The sequence below is a fragment of the Anser anser genome (assembly GCF_964211835.1).
Source record: "Anser anser genome assembly, chromosome: 2".
In the NCBI taxonomy this organism is placed as follows: domain Eukaryota; kingdom Metazoa; phylum Chordata; class Aves; order Anseriformes; family Anatidae; genus Anser; species Anser anser.
In genome coordinates this window covers 91653910-91671109 of record NC_139721.1, presented here as the reverse complement: position 1 = coordinate 91671109, position 17200 = coordinate 91653910, and the positions used below count along the sequence as shown (strand labels likewise).

Sequence of the window (17200 nt, the reverse complement as noted above, 5' to 3'; positions counted from 1 at the left end):
GGTGTTCACCAATTTTCTGTTCTTATAAGATGTTTTATAGTGAGGGCTAAGTGTTGACCATACTGCAGCTAGCACAGATGTATTGAGAGGAATATGAAGCTCTTAGCAGTTCCTTCCCTTCTTTAATAAACACATTTTGGCCCAGTGATCCACAGTGCCCATCCCCTAGCATGGAGGGATGTAGTGGTCCCTCCAAGGCAACAGCTGTGTCAGGATACTTCCCTCTGAGCTTTTTGGCGTGAACAGGTTACAGGAAACATTCAGCTGATGTGTTTGTTCTGGCTCCTGGCTATGCGCGTGATGCAGACACCTAGGCTGTTGCTGATCCAGAGCTTGATGCCTGCTGGCCCTCTCCTTGTGAGCTGATGCAGCCTGAACCTTGTCAGGGACTCAGCCTCTGTCTCCCCTCTCCCCAGCGTGGTGCGGCAGCGTGAGTGCTGCCAGGTACACTCACATGCTTGTGTCATGCTCTTTGAAGTGAACCAAAGCAATTTCTGCAATTAATGGCTGACTACATTTCCTGCTTTGCAAGCATGTTTACTTCTTAAAGCCTTCCTTTAGTGCTTTTGGATTTTGTATACTTCTGGCAGTTTCTTTTTTCCACCACGTGTGCACCTGAAAAAAAAGCCTGTCATGATTTCTAGTATTTCATCCATACTGTGGTTTTGGATTTTTCAGCAAGCTGTAGAACAAGTGCTTCTATCAGCATTTGGAATAACCTAATATTAGGAATAACCTAACATCCCTTCAGATTTTTGTCGCTTCTCTTACAGCAGATAGCCCCTAGATAGCCCCTGTAAACATTGGTGGTACCCACTTTCTCAGTGCTCGCAAACCGACGGATATGAAGTGTAGCTGTGTCCTGGAAAGAGATGGGCAAAAGCAGTTTTCATCCTTAGCAAATGTTCACTCTGGTTATGTTCACTTTGCATACAAATAAACCAAAAAGTAGTATTTTATTAGGAATCCAGTGGGTAGAATAATGGACTGTAACTCAGCAGAGCTCAGTTCAGAGCTCTGCCACTAGTTTATTGGGCAAAGTCATTCGTGTCATCGCCATACAGCCTGGAATAGACACATTCTTTGTAATACAATATGAGCTCTATAAAGAAAAAAATATTATGCAGGAGGAATAATAATAAAATCCTTCTAATTATAATAACATTTTATTTTTTACTTTTTAAAATATTTGTGTTGTGCACAGTGGTCTGAACCAGACTCCATTCTGTCTTATGCTTCATCAGTAATGCTGTTAACTGGCTTCCATTCCAGGGACTATGTGTGTTGGTATATTTTCTTTAGATGTACCTTCAAATACAACTGTGCTTTTCCATTGAAAGTGATAACATTTCATTGTAGTAAATCTGGGCAGCATTTGTTGCATCTTCATTGCTGTTGCAAAGCCGTGAAGAACCTGGACTGATTTATGGATTTCACAGTATATTTAAATGCCTACCATTTATGGTGATGACAGGGAGGGGTCCTTTTATTTGTAAACTGAGTAAATGTGTTGCACAGATTCTTGAGCTGTGGAGACTGTTATCTCCTAAAAGTAATTTGCATAAAGTCATTCATGTTTGCATTTGCTCTTCAAATATCTTCTCTGGCTGTATGTATATATAGAAATATAACATTTATTTTGCCTTATTTAATGCGAAGTAAATAATAGATACATTCAGGACTGGATCCTGAATATCTCAGCTGGTATACACCAGTGTAGCTCTGCAACAAACAGGGTTACATCAGCTGAGAATCTGCCCCTACCATCAGCTGTAAGTGCCAGTCTTTTAGTGCATTATACAAATGTTCACCGTAGTTTGTCAGCAGCAAAGCTGTCACCCAACAGTACACACTGCCTTCTATCAACCATTACTTTTCTGTCATCATCATCAAGTGTAGCTTAAGAGAATCTGTGCATCGTTTCTTTCCTTCTGAACAATTTCCATTGAAATAATTGACCTGCTTTTATGGTAATTTGGTCTCCGCTATTTGTTACTCCAGCATTTTGCAAAGAAAAATGCAAAACTAATGCCCTAGAACAGAAACATTCAGCCAAATTACTTACCAGTAATCCAAGGAATCATGGATAAGTACATTCCTCAAGTGGCTTCTCCTTTGGAGCTTTATACTGTTTTCACCCAAGGGTTGAGATTTGGTGTTATTGTGGGTGGAGGGGTTGTTTTGTTTTTGAAAGGTAATACTCATGCTCTCTGCCCTAGAGCAACATTATATAAATCTCCTCTGAAAAGCGTATCTGCCAGCACTGTCACTCCACCCACAAGCTTTCACTAGTGACACCAGCTAAAAATATTTAAAGGGGCTGTTTCCACTTGTTTGGTGCATTTCATTTCATGTTACTGCCTCTTTCTTTCTTCATCGCTCAAAAAAGTCAATAAAAGATATAATTTAAGCCTTGTGTTTTGAAGTGACAACCAGCAAATAGCGTTATACCATGATTAATGAGTATTCAGGAATAGTTTGCTATAGCTTACAAGTAGGTTGGGGCCCACTGAATTTGTGTTACAGTAAATGGAGATATTCCAGTTATGGGTTGGGACCTTCACTGAGTCACTAGATATACTATATTTTCCAGTAATTTTTACCACTGCTGCAGATGTTTACATCAAGGTGTTATGCAGTCCTACGGAAGTACAAGGTAGCACAGAAGTGACACTCAAGGAGTCTGGAGCATCTGAGAAGTTAAACAGTAAAGAGGACCTTAGTTTCAGTTAAAAGCTAGAAACTATGGTCAACGTGTGTGATGAAAATCATGACGTCTTTTAAAGAAAAAAAAAATGCTGTTTTGAAAATCAAAACAAATGTTCTTCAGTTTTACCTAATGAATACGTTTTTCTTGATTTCTTTGACTTCCAGAAAGCTTGGCATTCTGTGGAGTTTCTGTATTGCTATTGCTTTTTTTAGGCGAAAGGTGTACCAAAGTAAAGAGATCGTAGATGTTGCCCTGCTGGTTTAAGCAGGACCATTGTCAGTGGAAGGCTTCTGGGGTTTGATAACAGCTAATGTGCTCTGAATTTCTCTACTCTCCTTTGAAGGTTTGTTGAGTCAGGTGGATTCCCGTGGCTAAGAAAGTCAGCATCTCAGGAAGCATGACAATGCACAGACATTCTGCTCTTTTTCATCTTTGTATCCTGAAAAAGTGCAACTTTTTGGTAGTGATAGTTCACACGTGGAAACATTAGTTCTAGTGTGACCTCTTGAAAATAGACTGGGAATCAATCTGGGGCTGCAGGCACAGTTTGAATATTTTCATTGCTGCCTGAATCTTAGGGAAGTTTGGTAGCAATATTTTGTATTGTGTGCTCACTGTGCTTACACAAGCAGCTTCTACATGGGGGTTGAGTTATGGGGTTGGAGTAGTTGTATTCATGAAACTCCTGTGAAAGTACTGATTGCATAGCTAGGTTATGTCTTCATGAAGCTATCTCACCTTCCCAACTTGGCATTTTGGTCATTAATATATCTCAATGTTTCTGGTACTCCAGGATCACTGTAAATGAAGAGAACTTGGTATTCTCAGTACTCTATTTTGAGCTGCATGCCCTCCTTCTTAATCTCTGTGTTGGGTAGGAGTAATGATTTATGTCTTGAAACATTTTACAAATAGTATATTGAACATTTCACTCCGGTGTTGCTTGTTTGTAGGTATCTTAATTTAGTAAAGTAAACCCAAATAACCTAGTAGCAAATGACTTTTACATGAAATGAGGTGATGATCTCAATACAGACTTTTGTGGAAAATACATGATTCTCTCAGTACAGAGTTGAAGATTGGCAGTGTTCCCTATAGGATATGGATTTCTTCCATGGGTGAGGCTGGGTGGGACATCTATGTGATTTTGCTCGTTTTATGGATAAGAAGAATATTATGAACTAAGACACTAAGACAGTATTCTTTTTTTTCTTTTTTTTCCCTTTTTTTCTCCCCCCCTTTTTTTTTTCTTCCACAAACAACAAACTGTTCAGTCTAAGCTATAAAACTGTGTGGCTAATCCTGCCCTATTAATTCTCCTAAAAGGGTGAATACCTTATGTATAGATTTGGAGATTTAGACAGAAATTATTAAAATGGACAAGAATTCCTTTATATAAAACAAAATGTAGTACTGTCTAGATTCAGAGTTCAGAACACCCAGAGTGCCATGCTTATATTAATATAATACCACAGGCAATTATATTTCTCATTTTATATTTTTATTTGTTTCTTTCTCACAAAGCATAGACTATGATTTCATAATGTTAACAAAATACATGTGGTGATGTTTCTGTAGGCCACTGTGGGTAAATAATTGCAATATGAGGAACGTGATTCATAACGTAGCTTTAAGCCTTTAAAGTAGGACTTTGTGATTGATTAGGATATAAGCAAAGTGGACTGCAATGTTTCAAAAAGCCCTTCAAAACCGCTGACAAATCAATCTATAGTCACTGGAAGAATCACCAATTTCAGACCAACAGATTTTTCTGTGGGAAATTTTGGGGATTTGTGCTTAAGGCCTTATTAGAGACAGATAAACTAATTTTTGTGGTGTGTCCCTCATAACTACGCCTCATGTTCTTTGAACAGCCAGTTAAGTAAAGCTTGTGCCTTCTCATGAGAAGAGGTACTGGGCTGAAAACATCTCCTCCTCTTCCTGCACAGGCATCCTGCTCAACACCAAGTGTCAGGAGTTACACAATGCCAAGAACAGACCCAAAATCCAGGCCTATGGCTGGCAATTTTTTTTTATTTTTAATCTATTTTTATTATTTTTCATTTCTATCTCTCCTGCTCATTCAAATCTAGACCAAGTGCAGAATCCACCTGAGTTTCTCCATTGCTACTTGTACTTCTGAGAGATATGAGTATTAATTTCTGACTGCTACAAAAAGAAACATACAGAGCTATCTAAGAAATACATACATGTAGACAGGAAAATGCTTTAAAAGAGTATAAAGTACAGTGCAAATATTGCTGTCACTTCTTCTCCAGTCATATGCTACACTTAAAAAAGCCAGCATGTTTTCTTCCACAAAAAAGATCTTTATATTTTTAAACTTTCAGAAGCCTCAATCAATATAAATAATGGCCTGAGTACAATGACATCATATTAGTCCTAGAGTCCTGCATCTCAGCTGCTTAGTCATTTAAATCAGTGGAAATAAGCATAGCAGTTACTTTCAAAAGGTCAAAGTAGCTACTGTCTTTTCAGCTTTGAATCAGCTGAGAGACTCCAGTTTCTTGGAAATATAATGCTAAGACTGCATCTCTGCATCTCATTTTTTCCCCTCCTTGGAAACAGTGTAGCAATTAGCTTAAAGGGCAAATCACACGACAGTTAGTAGAATACTATACACTGCAAGTTCCTTTCTATTTTCTCTTTCACTTGAAACTAGTTTAAACAGGAGTTTTAGCCCACATTGTGTACTGAAATATTTGACTGAAGTTCAAATGCCAAAAAGCTCTTCACGTTTTTTAATAAAATAAATCATTTGTCAGTACAAATATGACAGTCATTTTACCATTTTCTCAGAAGGAAAATAAGTGATAAAGTGTCATGGAGAGCCATTTATAAGAAAATTAAAATTAAAATGAAGGCAAAAGTCATTTAAAAACTTGGTTTTAAATGTAATTTGTTGTTTTCTTTGTAAAAGTAGCATGGTTTCTGGGAGGAAGCACCGATCATCTAGACAGCATTCAAAACAAATTTTTTTGTTTGTTTGTTTTGTTTCTTGTCAGAGGTGTTGGTCAATCAACTGTTTTGATCGGAACACATTTATCTATGTAACAGGGCTTTACTGTGTTTCAATAAATTCCTTACCTGTTTTTCCAATGACTCTTTTTTATTTCCATGTTTTCAGCTGCCACTCTGCTGTTGAGGTGAAACTGTCCAGAAGGGTTGCTGAGCATTTCCATTTTGGGGTATATGCAGCCTTCTCAGAGCTGGGAGCTGCACGCTGGTGTTCCTGGGACTTCTGGCTGCTTGTGCTGCTGGTAGCGTTGCTTTGGTTTGTGAGACTTTACCTGCATTACTGTAGCCAGTGGATCTTCCTTAAGACCATCTCTGTTCCAGTTACAAAGTAAGTCCTGTTGCCTTCTCCCTCTGTTGGAATGTTTATACAAATCACTTGATTTAAAGCAGTTCATTTTTGTTATGAAGAGAATTGGTGACTGAGACTAAGGATTCTGCATGCAACCCAGATAGGAGCATTTGCAGAGATTCATAGAACAAGGACCACATCTAGACTCTAGATTATCTGATATGCAAGTGTGACCCTAACAGAAAGGGGAAATATATCTTTTAAACTCAGAACAGGATGTGTCCATTTGTGCATCTTGTGCCACCTTTACCTCTTACTCTTCCGAGATACCCAACAGATTATGTATCTTCCACAAGAATAATTTGTCATTTTGGATCAAGTATTTCAAAATGCCTAAGAAAGTGGTGTGGCCTTGAGGTGAGGAGTAGGACATAACCTCTTTGAATTGCTGGAACTCCTAGGACATTTTCTCCACAGCTGAGACGCAGGCCTCTAAGGAGGAAGAAAGACTTTCTTCATATTGCCAGAATTGGCCAGACTATTCATCCATTAGTTGTCCATCTCCATCTTTGCAGGTCATTGCCTCCAATGAGCTGGCATATGACAATGGTGCACTCCATACAAAGTTCTGCCACATGTGTTCTGTGCACTTCATCTGGATCTTTGGATAACTGTTTTTTGTCTGGATCACTTTAAACAACCTCCAGCATGGCTAATTCCCTCAGGTACTGGACGCCTCTCTCCATGGTGGTCAACTTGCCTGGATGGCAAATAACATCTTCCTTGAAGGGATACCTTTCCTTCATGCCTGGCTTCTGCCATAAGTAGCCACAGTGGAGTAGCTTCAGTGCCTGCTGCAGGGGTTGGAGTAGCTGCAGGGCCTGTTGCAGGGGTTGGATGCTGCTAAGATGCATCCAGCTACTAGAAAGAAAATTCATTCTATCCCATCTCAAATTAGAACAGAAATGCACAGAACTGAAGAAGCATTTAAATCATATTTGATGTTACCAAAGTGATCTATAAGTAAAATACTTCAGAATAATTTAAATTTGATATATCTGTTTTACTGTGATGACTACAATGGGTTCACATATTTTAACTATATGATACATTAACTTTAGAACAGGAATGAGAATTCTCTATAGAGCTCCAGGAAAATCATTACATGTCATTATTTGACATGGAAAAAAAAAAAAAGATGGAGAACAACTCCACAAAGTGATATATACCTAGTTCCCTATATGTTGCTGGGGGGAAGAGAATGGGCTTGTAGAGCAAAAAAAGAACTGTTATATTTAGGGTAGGAAAGATTTTTCCAGTACAAACATATACATACATGTATATATATATTCACTTTAAAGCATCATTTAAAATAAAATAATTTGGTAGGTGCTAGTAACTTGCAAATCTGTGACCTGTCTCTGCTTTGAGCTAAACTGGGTGATAACTAGGATTACTGGGTAAAATTTGAATAGGGTGTCTGGGCAGACACTGGACACTGCTGGGTATAGTTAAAGTGGCCTTCTAGATCTTGACGCAAAGCCAGCCATCTCTAGCTTCTGGCCTTGCACAGACCAGGAGGGCTCAGCCAGCTCGCAATAAAACTTTTGGGAGGCCAAGCATCAAAAGCATGTGAAAGCAAAGGAAACAGAACAGAAGGAAGCAAGGTGTGACAGAAAGGTAGTCATGCTCAAAGACACTAATCACATCTGTCCCAGACAGTCAGCTACATTAAGGATAATGTTCTCAAGCCAAGATGCCCTGAATCAGCATCTGAATCTGGAGCTGCATTCCCTCAGAACAAGAGATCAAGTTGAACACCCTCCAGTTCCACCAAACACAGTGTTAGCATTCACAAATCAGAACCAAAGAGAATATCAGACCACTTTACCTGTAGCTAGGAGCAAAATCTAAGGCACTTCAGTTGGCTTGAAATTTTTGCCTTGTGTTTCAGCATCTGTACATAACTCATAATACCTTTTGCAGTTCCTGTCTCCTACAGCACCAGCACATTTACTTATGCGAGCTTTTCAAATCCTTCTTACACAGTGGCAAATACAGGAAAATATGATGAAAAGGACTCCAGGGTTGAGATGAGGACAGGGAGATCACTCAGTTATTGTCATGGGCAAAAGAGACTCAGCATAGGGAGATTTATGTAATTTATTACTTATTACTAACAAGCTAGAGCAGTGAGAAACTAAAAACAGAAACAAACAAACAAACAAACAAAAACACCTTCCCACCATCCATCCTCTTCTATATACTTCCCCCGAGAGGCACAGGGGAATGGGGAATGGGGGCTGCTGTCAGTCCCTAACTCTTCGTCTCTGCTGCCCCTTCATGGTCACTCTCTGTCCCTGCTCCACGTGGGGTCCCTCCCACGAGATGACATCCTTCCCGAACTGAGCCTGCGGGGGCTGCCCACAGGCAGCAGCTCTTCAAGAACTGCTCCAACATGGATCCGTACCATGGGGTCCATCCATCAGGAGCAAACTGCTCCAACATGGGTCCTCCATGGGTAGCAGCTCCCACCAGATCACCTACTTCTGTGTGGGGTCCTCCATGGGCTGCAGCATGGAGATCTGCTCTGCTGTGGGACCCATGGGCTGCAGGGGGACAGCCTGCTGCACCAGGGGCCTCTCCACAGGCCACAGGGGAACTGCTGCTGTGTGCCTGGAGCACCTCCTGCCCTCCTGCTGCACTGACCTTGGTGTCTGCAGGGCTGCTTCTCACTCCTCACTTTCCCAGCTGCTGTGGTGCAGCAGTTTTTTTCCCCCTTCTTTAAATCTGCTCTCACAGAGGCACTAAAAACATCACCTATTAGTTTGGCTCTGGCCAACAGCAGGTCTCTTTGGAGCCAGCTGAAACTGGCCTGTATGGAATAGCTTCTGGATTCTTCTCACAGAGGCCACCCCTGCAGGCCCTTGCTACCAAAACCTTGCCATGTAATGGCAGCCTGCACAGTCCCAAGGACCTAGAATTGTATTGACTGAACTGAGAGTTAGATGAGATCAAAGAATGAGAAGGCAGGAGGAGAAGGCTTTGTGTCTTTGAGTAACTTCATACGCTTGTGATTTACAATGCCATGTGCTGTGTGTGTTTTTTAATGGTTTGTCTAGGAGCACAGACAAACTCTCTCCTTTGCTAATTTACAGATTCCAGTTTTTACCTCACACTGTTGAGCTGTGCTACCAGAACTCCTTGCTGCAGACCAGTGAAGAGTTGTTTATGGTCATGGTGGGACCCCTAACCTTGAACGCTGGGCTACTTCTTATGGTCCTGATCAAATGGGGCTGTCAGCAGCTGTTTGATTCATTCTCTTCCCTCTTGTCAAAGTTTATCATAGCTCTGGGACTCTGGACAGTGCTGGACCCCTTGGCAGTGTTTGTAGTGGATTCATTCCTGGGGGTAAGTCACTTAAAATAACTTGGACATGAGTCTTTGACGTAGAATTTTGTTTTATTCATTGAATCTGTGGAAGATATGAAATTCCACCCCTGGCAATGGAACATGAAAGTTAAAAAGAAATTAAATAATAATGTTATTCTTTACCTTTTTATTAACAAAATTCCCATCTAATGGAGTCACCATGTTTCTACATAAAATTAAGAGCACTGCACAAGTCATATATGGATATAAGAAAATGAACACACCAGTGGAATGATTGCATCTGTTTTGAAAAGGATTACTGCAATTTTGGATGTTAGCGGAGATGAGTTAATGAGTGGTCCTGATTATTAGCATTTGAGATATTTCTGAGCACTGAAACAGAGAAAATGAAAAAAGAGCAAAAGCAAAGCAAAAGGAGAGGGTATTGTGCACTTCTTTGACATGCAAGGTAGTTAACAACATTTTGTGAAACACCTAGAGAGACTTGTAAGATAGGAAGACGGACATCTTTATGGAAACACCCCCGTCGTATTAAAGTCATATGTTCAAAGCCCTCAGCTCTACCTGTGCCTACATATGGTCTGTGTAGCACGTCTGTACATTGGTGGCAAGGGGACTTCTGTCACATATGAGGTAGTGGCCAGTCTCCCGGAACATGCCTTTCAGATCCAGATCTCACTGTGCACGTGGCACAGGGTCCTTTTGATGGGCACAGGGTGCTGTAAATTTTTGTGAGGGTGTGATACTGTCCTTCCCCTGCCTGGTTTTAAAGACATCTATTTCTGCTGTTCACTACAAATCAAACAGTAATCTACAGTCCTTGTCATGTATCAGGTCTTTTCATGTCTCTTGATTCCTCGTTCACTAACCTGAGCTCTCCTTTTAAGTCCTGTTAAAATGTGATTGTCCATTGCTTATATACCGTTTCCCACTGTGGTGTTTTTCAAAATTAAAATTCACCTGTTCAAGTTTAATTGTGACTTGCTTGGGAAGTAATGCATTATTTTTAGCATGTGACAACACACTGTAGTTTTCACTTGGACAGCCTGGCTTTTTGTTTGTTTGCATGCTTGCTTGCTTGCCTGTTTTTAATTTCATGGTGCGAGCCATGCACAGAATTGAGTTTTAATTGTAATTACTCAGATGAAGATTTTTTTTTTTCCTGAGGAGGAAAATGGGTATTTTCCCAATATCTAGGCTAGAAATATCTATTTTTTTACACACACACACACCATTTGTGTATTAAAAAATATGGAGGAAAGGCCTGAGTGTGGTCTACTTTGTCTTTACCACAATTACATTGAGAAAATTGTGCTTTTGACTTCAGTAAAATTGTGCTTGGTTTGAGTCAGGCTGGCTTTGTTACCAATTTCAAATAGAGCTTGTTTGCTTGGTCAGAGGGAAATGTGAGATATGAATAAGGTAAGTTTTCATTACAGTGCACACCCCCCTCTGTACTTCGTACTGAAAATTTGGCAATTTTACCCACTGAGACTATCATTGATAGAAACTCCTTTGTTCAAATATTACACTATATACTATGTGCATCCTTTCCAAAATGAAACTGTCTCTTACACGTGTTTTTGGTATTCCCTTCATGATTTTTTTTCTCCTGGCATTCTTTCAGCAGCTATTTCAGATTTACTTGCCAATCGATTTCAGATCAAGCCTTTTTGAATGTTGTGCTGTAGTAATATGAGTTATTTTAGTGCTAGAATATGTTTTACCATCCTAAATGGATTTAATACTTATGAAAGATGACAGAGAGCCTTGGGGACAAAGGTTTTGTTGCTTACTATTTTTTTAAAATTATTATTAAGGGAAGACTAGTTAATATTTGAATGTTTGGGGGATTTCAGCTCTTAATGTGAGATACTGTGTCAAATGTGTGAATCCAGGCTTGTTTTGCAGAAGGATCATTCAAGGGGTAAGAAACTTGCCTATGACTGTGATGAATTCAGTTTGAGTTCTGCCAGAGTTTTCCTGGGACCACTCACTTTGTATAGCTTGTAAAATGCACAGTAGCACCTCTGTAGCAACATGGATATTTGTCATCGTAAAAAAACATTAGGGACTGAAGTGCTCACATGACCATCATTGTGTGATGTGACAAGTACAGAAGACAGATATTGATGAATGCTATTTAAACAATTTAAAATTAAGACACCTTTCTTGGATTGTCTCTTTGAAGAGCACAGGACTGTCACAACTGCATAGGTAGAAAGAAATTGATAGGGAGATACACTTCCCCATGCCATTTTTTTTCTCTTGCCAGAAAGAACTGCTTGGATAAGAAAGAAACGTATTCTTATTTGCCATTCATAATTTTGCTTCTCTGGAGGGATATCGAAACATGAGTGCTCTGCAGAGGGTTTTCTTTAGTAGACAGTCTGTTTGGTAAGAAAGGGATGGAGGCAGCCAACTTCTAATGCAACAAGAGCGAGTAAAACAGGGAGATAGAACCAAGAGTTTTTTTTTTTTTTTTTACTATTATTTTTTAAAAAAAGAATACTGGCAGATCTAAATTAGTGACTAGTCTCTATATGTCATTGCTGGTCTCCCACGACCTGTAATTTCCATTATAGAAACCTGGCAGTGTTGCAAAGGGTGGAGACAGAACAAAAGTATAGTCAAGAATTTTATTCTTTGTACAGCTCATCACAGGACTTGTAAATGTCACTCCTTTACTATGCATGTCAGCCAAAAATAGGGAGAAAGTTTTGACTCTCCGAAGGATTAGTCCAGGCAAGTTGTTCCAGAAGATGCAGGTTTCCTGAAGCTCAAAGGTCACCAACTCCCTCTCTGAAAGATAAATAATGGGTTTTTTGGTGGTGCAGTTTCACATGTCCTTGCAGAACATGTTAATAGGATTCAGCTTGAATACTGCTCTCACTGTGTCACTTTAAAAAGAAAAAAGTGAATAGAAGAATTTATTTTAGCTCTGAGAAGTAGACCTCTGATTCAAGTAGTTGAATTCTTCTAAATCGATCCAGCAGAGGGCAATAATATGTCAATACAGTAGCTAGTTCTTAAGAACTAGATATGGAAAAAATCAAGGGGGGAGGAAATCACATAGATTTTTTGGAAAATCTGTTCCCACATTTTACTGGAAGTATATCGAAACATAGTGTGCTGCAAAACCCTCAGGACTCTTTGTGAATCAGTGTTAAAATACACTAAGTGCATTATTCCCAATTACATTACAATTTTTATTCTATGAATATTAATTCCTTACTGAGATTTATTATGTTAGAGATTTATTTTATCCACAGTAGAAGGAAAATAGTTATTTATGTTTATTTTGATACAGAGAAATTGAACAAAAAGTATTAATTGCATAGCTAACTAGGATATATAATGGTTATGTATCTTTGGAGAATCTATTAATGACGCAACTTACAGCTGCTACTTTGTACAATTAAAAGGTATCTGTAACTCCACCACAGCAGTGGGAGTATAGTATAGTCAGATCTCTTCAGTAGTACTGGTTTCACTGTGTCTCTGTTTCTTCTCAGGAAGGAATGAAATTGAGTAAGAGGGTTGCACCATAAAATAATGTTTATGCTTGTTGCTTCTTCAGAGTTACAGGCTGTTCTTTGTGGCTTCTCACATGGGACTGACTGGATGCTAAGAGTGGGGTCTGAGGGCAATATCTCATTTTCTGACTTAAAACATTCCAGGCAGACATGGTAATGCATGTACATAAATTGACATACTGCTTTATAAGGGGGAACTTGTCTCTTTTGCACTTAAAGAAGGTCAACCTCTTTGGGCAAAACTTAAAACTCTGCTGGTATACCCTGTTGATCTCCTTGGAGCTGCTTTCTCCACTTTTTCTTACCTCATTGGGTCTCAGTGATGCTTGGTGAATCCACTACCTTCTTTGACTGATGATGTTGTTTGTAAGGCTAGTGGAAAAGCTATACTAGGTATCAGCTAGCAACACATGCAGACATGGTGATACTTCCACTGAGCTTTTCAGATAACATTATGGTTGGTTTTGCTTTCCAACAGTAGCACCAAACACTGACTTGTTTTGAAATTGGGAGTTGGAGCATATATACCATCCAAAGTGTACACGTTCAGAATGATATATGGGTATCTTGATGAGTCTGATAGGAACCAGTATTTTTCTTGCAACAAGGACACCTTATTTTGAGACTGGTCAGTTTGGAATTGTGCACTGGCTCAAGTTTTTTCTGCTCACTCAGCACTCCCAGCAACAGCAGCATAAATCATTCAATATTATTCCTCTGGTCATTGAAATAAGGCAAATTTCAGCCTTCCTCTCTATGAGCATGTGGCTCATGTGTTCCATGAGCCACATCTGTAGTGTAGATTTCAATGGTACTAAAATAAGCCAGAAAGTCATCTATGTAAGTTAAACATCTCATGGTTAATTTCAAACTTTGTGTCACAGACTCCTAGTTTCAAGATGTGTGAACCACAGATTACAGTTAACACTTACGAAGAAATTCAGGTTCTTTTATGTCTGTAGGTATATAGGCTAATTAAGTTTGGTGTTTGCTTATGTCAATCTTTTTTCCCCCATGGCAGCGACTTGCAAACAGTGTAGAGAAACCCATTGCTGATGCTGCAAAGCTCTACTGGGTCTTTCTAAGAACAGAAGAGTCGGGGATTCTCGGAGCACTAATCACTGTGATGCTTTACACAGTCCTGTTCATCATTTCCTCGACAGTGCTGTACCTTTACTTTCTAAGGTATGTCTCTTAGTTTCATTATTCGCTTAGGAATTTAGGCACAAGCTCCTTCTCTTGTAAGATAAAATAAGGTGATATCAGAAAAGATGTTTCGATGACACATGTCCAGAACCCAAAATTGCAGACAATCAAGGAGGTGTTGGCTCCTGTGGCCACAGTGAGTCAAAGAGGCAGCCATTCCACAAAAGGGATACAATTGGTATCATGAGTTTTCATTACGTCTATGAGCCTCTGTTCCATTGGCTTCCAACAGTGGTGTCTATTTTCACAGTTTAAACTTTAAAGTATGTGTACTTGCATTTAGGTACTTTGGAAGACCTTATCTTTAGACTTCCAAGTAGGGTTTTTGTGAGAAATAGGAAAAAGTCATAAAGTTACATATGGTATAAAGTGCAAAATCTCTCTCTGAGTCTGCAGTGGCCCCCAGTCTTATAGCCTTTAGATGACAAGATTTTTGGCTTGATGTGACTGAGGCTTAAACACAGTTCATGATGTAGAATCATAGAATCATAGAATATCCCGAGTTGAAAGGGACCCATAAGGATCATCAAGTCCAACTCCTGGCACAGATGTGACTTATTCCAACTCATTTTTCCATGACTTTTTCATATTATCAGTATTGCTAGTCTTCAGTTCATCATGAAATTTGACCGTCTGACTTTCCTACCACCCGTCTGGCTGGCACCATTAACTGTACAGGCAAAAGGGACAGGTGCGGGACACTGGAAATAAATGAGATTGGTTATCTAATATATTGCCTTAAAAAGTGTTGTTTTTTTTCTGAACAATTCATCCATAATGCAGTATGAATGTTGTACTGGCATTTGATTCACTTCAGCAATGAACACTGAATAAGCACCAATAAAAAACTGTATGCAAAGGCAATGTCTAGGCAGGTATAAGAATAGCAAAGCTCAGCATACTCCCTCCATCTGACAGAATCATCCTTCAGTCTCCTTTGCACAAACTCCATTGCAGCAGGCAGAAAAAGATAAATGGCAATCTACATTTCTGCATAGCATTTCAAAGCTCCTATATTCCTGGAAGCTGTACACAACTCCAATGTACTGGTAGTCTAGTTAATTAGTTTCTGAGATGTTAATGCCTTCTTAATCATTGACTTAATAGTTTTGAATAGCTTCATAAGTTTTAGCTGCTGTCATTTATTACTCAGGAAAATTAATTTAAATTAAAACATTTGTAAGGCAGGTTTTTTATGAGAATATTACCAACATCTTCATTGTCTGGGGAACAGGTGCAAGATCATCAAAGGTTTCTTTCCTTCTGGATCAATTTTCCCATAATGTTTTCCAGTAAAGGGGTCGGGGAAGAATGTTACTTGGGGAAAAATGTTGTCTTAGTACAACACATTTTAAAAATGATTCATAGCAAAATACCAAAACAAAGGAAAGATAACAAAATCTGTTACTGTGCATAAGGTCTTTGAAGTTCTTTGCCTGATAACAAAAACAAACATTTTGAATACTGGAGTCTGTGAAGAGTGAAGTTATACCGTGAGCTTCTGAGATTGGATAAACTTTCTTTTCCTCATCAGTCCATACCTCAACAAGATGGGAACTTTGGACCTACCTAGGATACTTAAGCAACACACAGTCCACTAATGATAGCATTAAAACATTTTTCAAATATCTTTAGGGAAAACATCTCCGCAATTCATAACTTTAACTCTGTTCCCTTAATATTGATATAATGGCATTTGTTTCTAAGATAAAAGGGTATTGTAAACAAGACATCCCTTTGTGTGAATAGTCCTCAGCTGTTATATCCCAGAAGTATGCTTCTTCTAAGTGTTGAGTGATGTCTTTTGCGTCCTCAGACATTGGTCCACAGGAAAGACTTTGTCCCTTGGGTGCCATTGTTTGGAATTACTCACTTATTTGCCATTTAGCAGAATTGTTCAGTATAAAAAAATATAAAAAGTATTAAAAGTATAAAAATATAATAATAATATAATATATATATTTATATAATATATAAATAAATATATATTATGTATTATATATTATATATTGTATAAATAATATAATATTTATATTTATATTAAATTATTTATAATTTATATAAAATATGTAAAAGTATAAAATTGTTTCAGTGTAAAAAAATGAGAAGAACAGTGAACCCACCAGAACACCAAAGAAAGTAGGGGAAGTACCTGTTTCTGACAGAGCTGGAAAGCCTTGTGGCAGCACTGATGGACAACTCATTGGAAGGGGATAAACAGCAGTAGGCATCTATTTGCATCTTTATAAAACAACATACCTCATTAAAACTGTCTCCCCTTGGGTGACTTGGGAGTCTGTAGTACCTGTAGCATGGAGAGATATGCTCATTACTTTTTGAAAAAATGTAGTGGCACTGGTTACAATTCCTTCATTTTAATTCCACTAGACAGTAGAAACAGTCAGGAATTTGTTGGTGAAATGTTTCCTGCACTGTGAGAAAATCCAGACCCATCTTATCTAAAAGTGTCTGCTGGAAAGGGTTTATGTCTAAATTTCCTGGTATTTAATTTATCTTTTTTTTTTTTTAAAAAAAGCTTCAAAATTCTACATTTTTCAATATTAAAAGCAAAATGATTTTTTTTACAGTTGTTTTCAAAAAAACGTGAGAAAGTCTCAAATAAAGACATAATATATTGTTATAAGCAATCTACCATTCAGTTTTTGGTTTGTGTAAATTTTTGAGAAGTCCATTTTTTGATCTGACTTTGGATAGAAAGCCATTTCAATGTTTTTTGATCTTCTTTGTGACAAATAAATGAACTTGTAGATATTATATTGCATCTCATATCTCTAGGCAATAGCATCTGAGTTTTGATTTGCTCTTTATTGCATTAGCAATAGAAATTATTCCTATTATACTTATAGAAGCCAAGTTAAGATGCAAGAAGTGTTTTATTAGTTTTCCTGCCAAAGAAAAGAAATACAAGCAGGTAACAGAAGCAGGCTGAGTATATTTGGGCAAAAGGAACAACGCTGGAAGACAGGCTTCATGATTCCTAATTAATTCAAAGTTAATTATATTGTT

The 17200-nt window shown here is 38.5% G+C and overlaps 1 protein-coding gene across 1 annotated transcript in view; it reads left to right on the top strand.

Annotated features, from left to right (window-relative positions):
- The window catches only part of LOC310894603 (uncharacterized protein), a 310402-nt gene that overhangs the window by 227712 nt on the left and 65490 nt on the right, over positions 1-17200 (top strand). The window contains exons 17-19 of the mRNA XM_083824913.1: positions 5859-6077; positions 9197-9449; positions 13989-14152. Of these exons, the coding sequence (XP_083681039.1) occupies positions 5859-6077; positions 9197-9449; positions 13989-14152 (636 nt within the window). The remainder of the gene's footprint in view (positions 1-5858; positions 6078-9196; positions 9450-13988; positions 14153-17200) is intronic.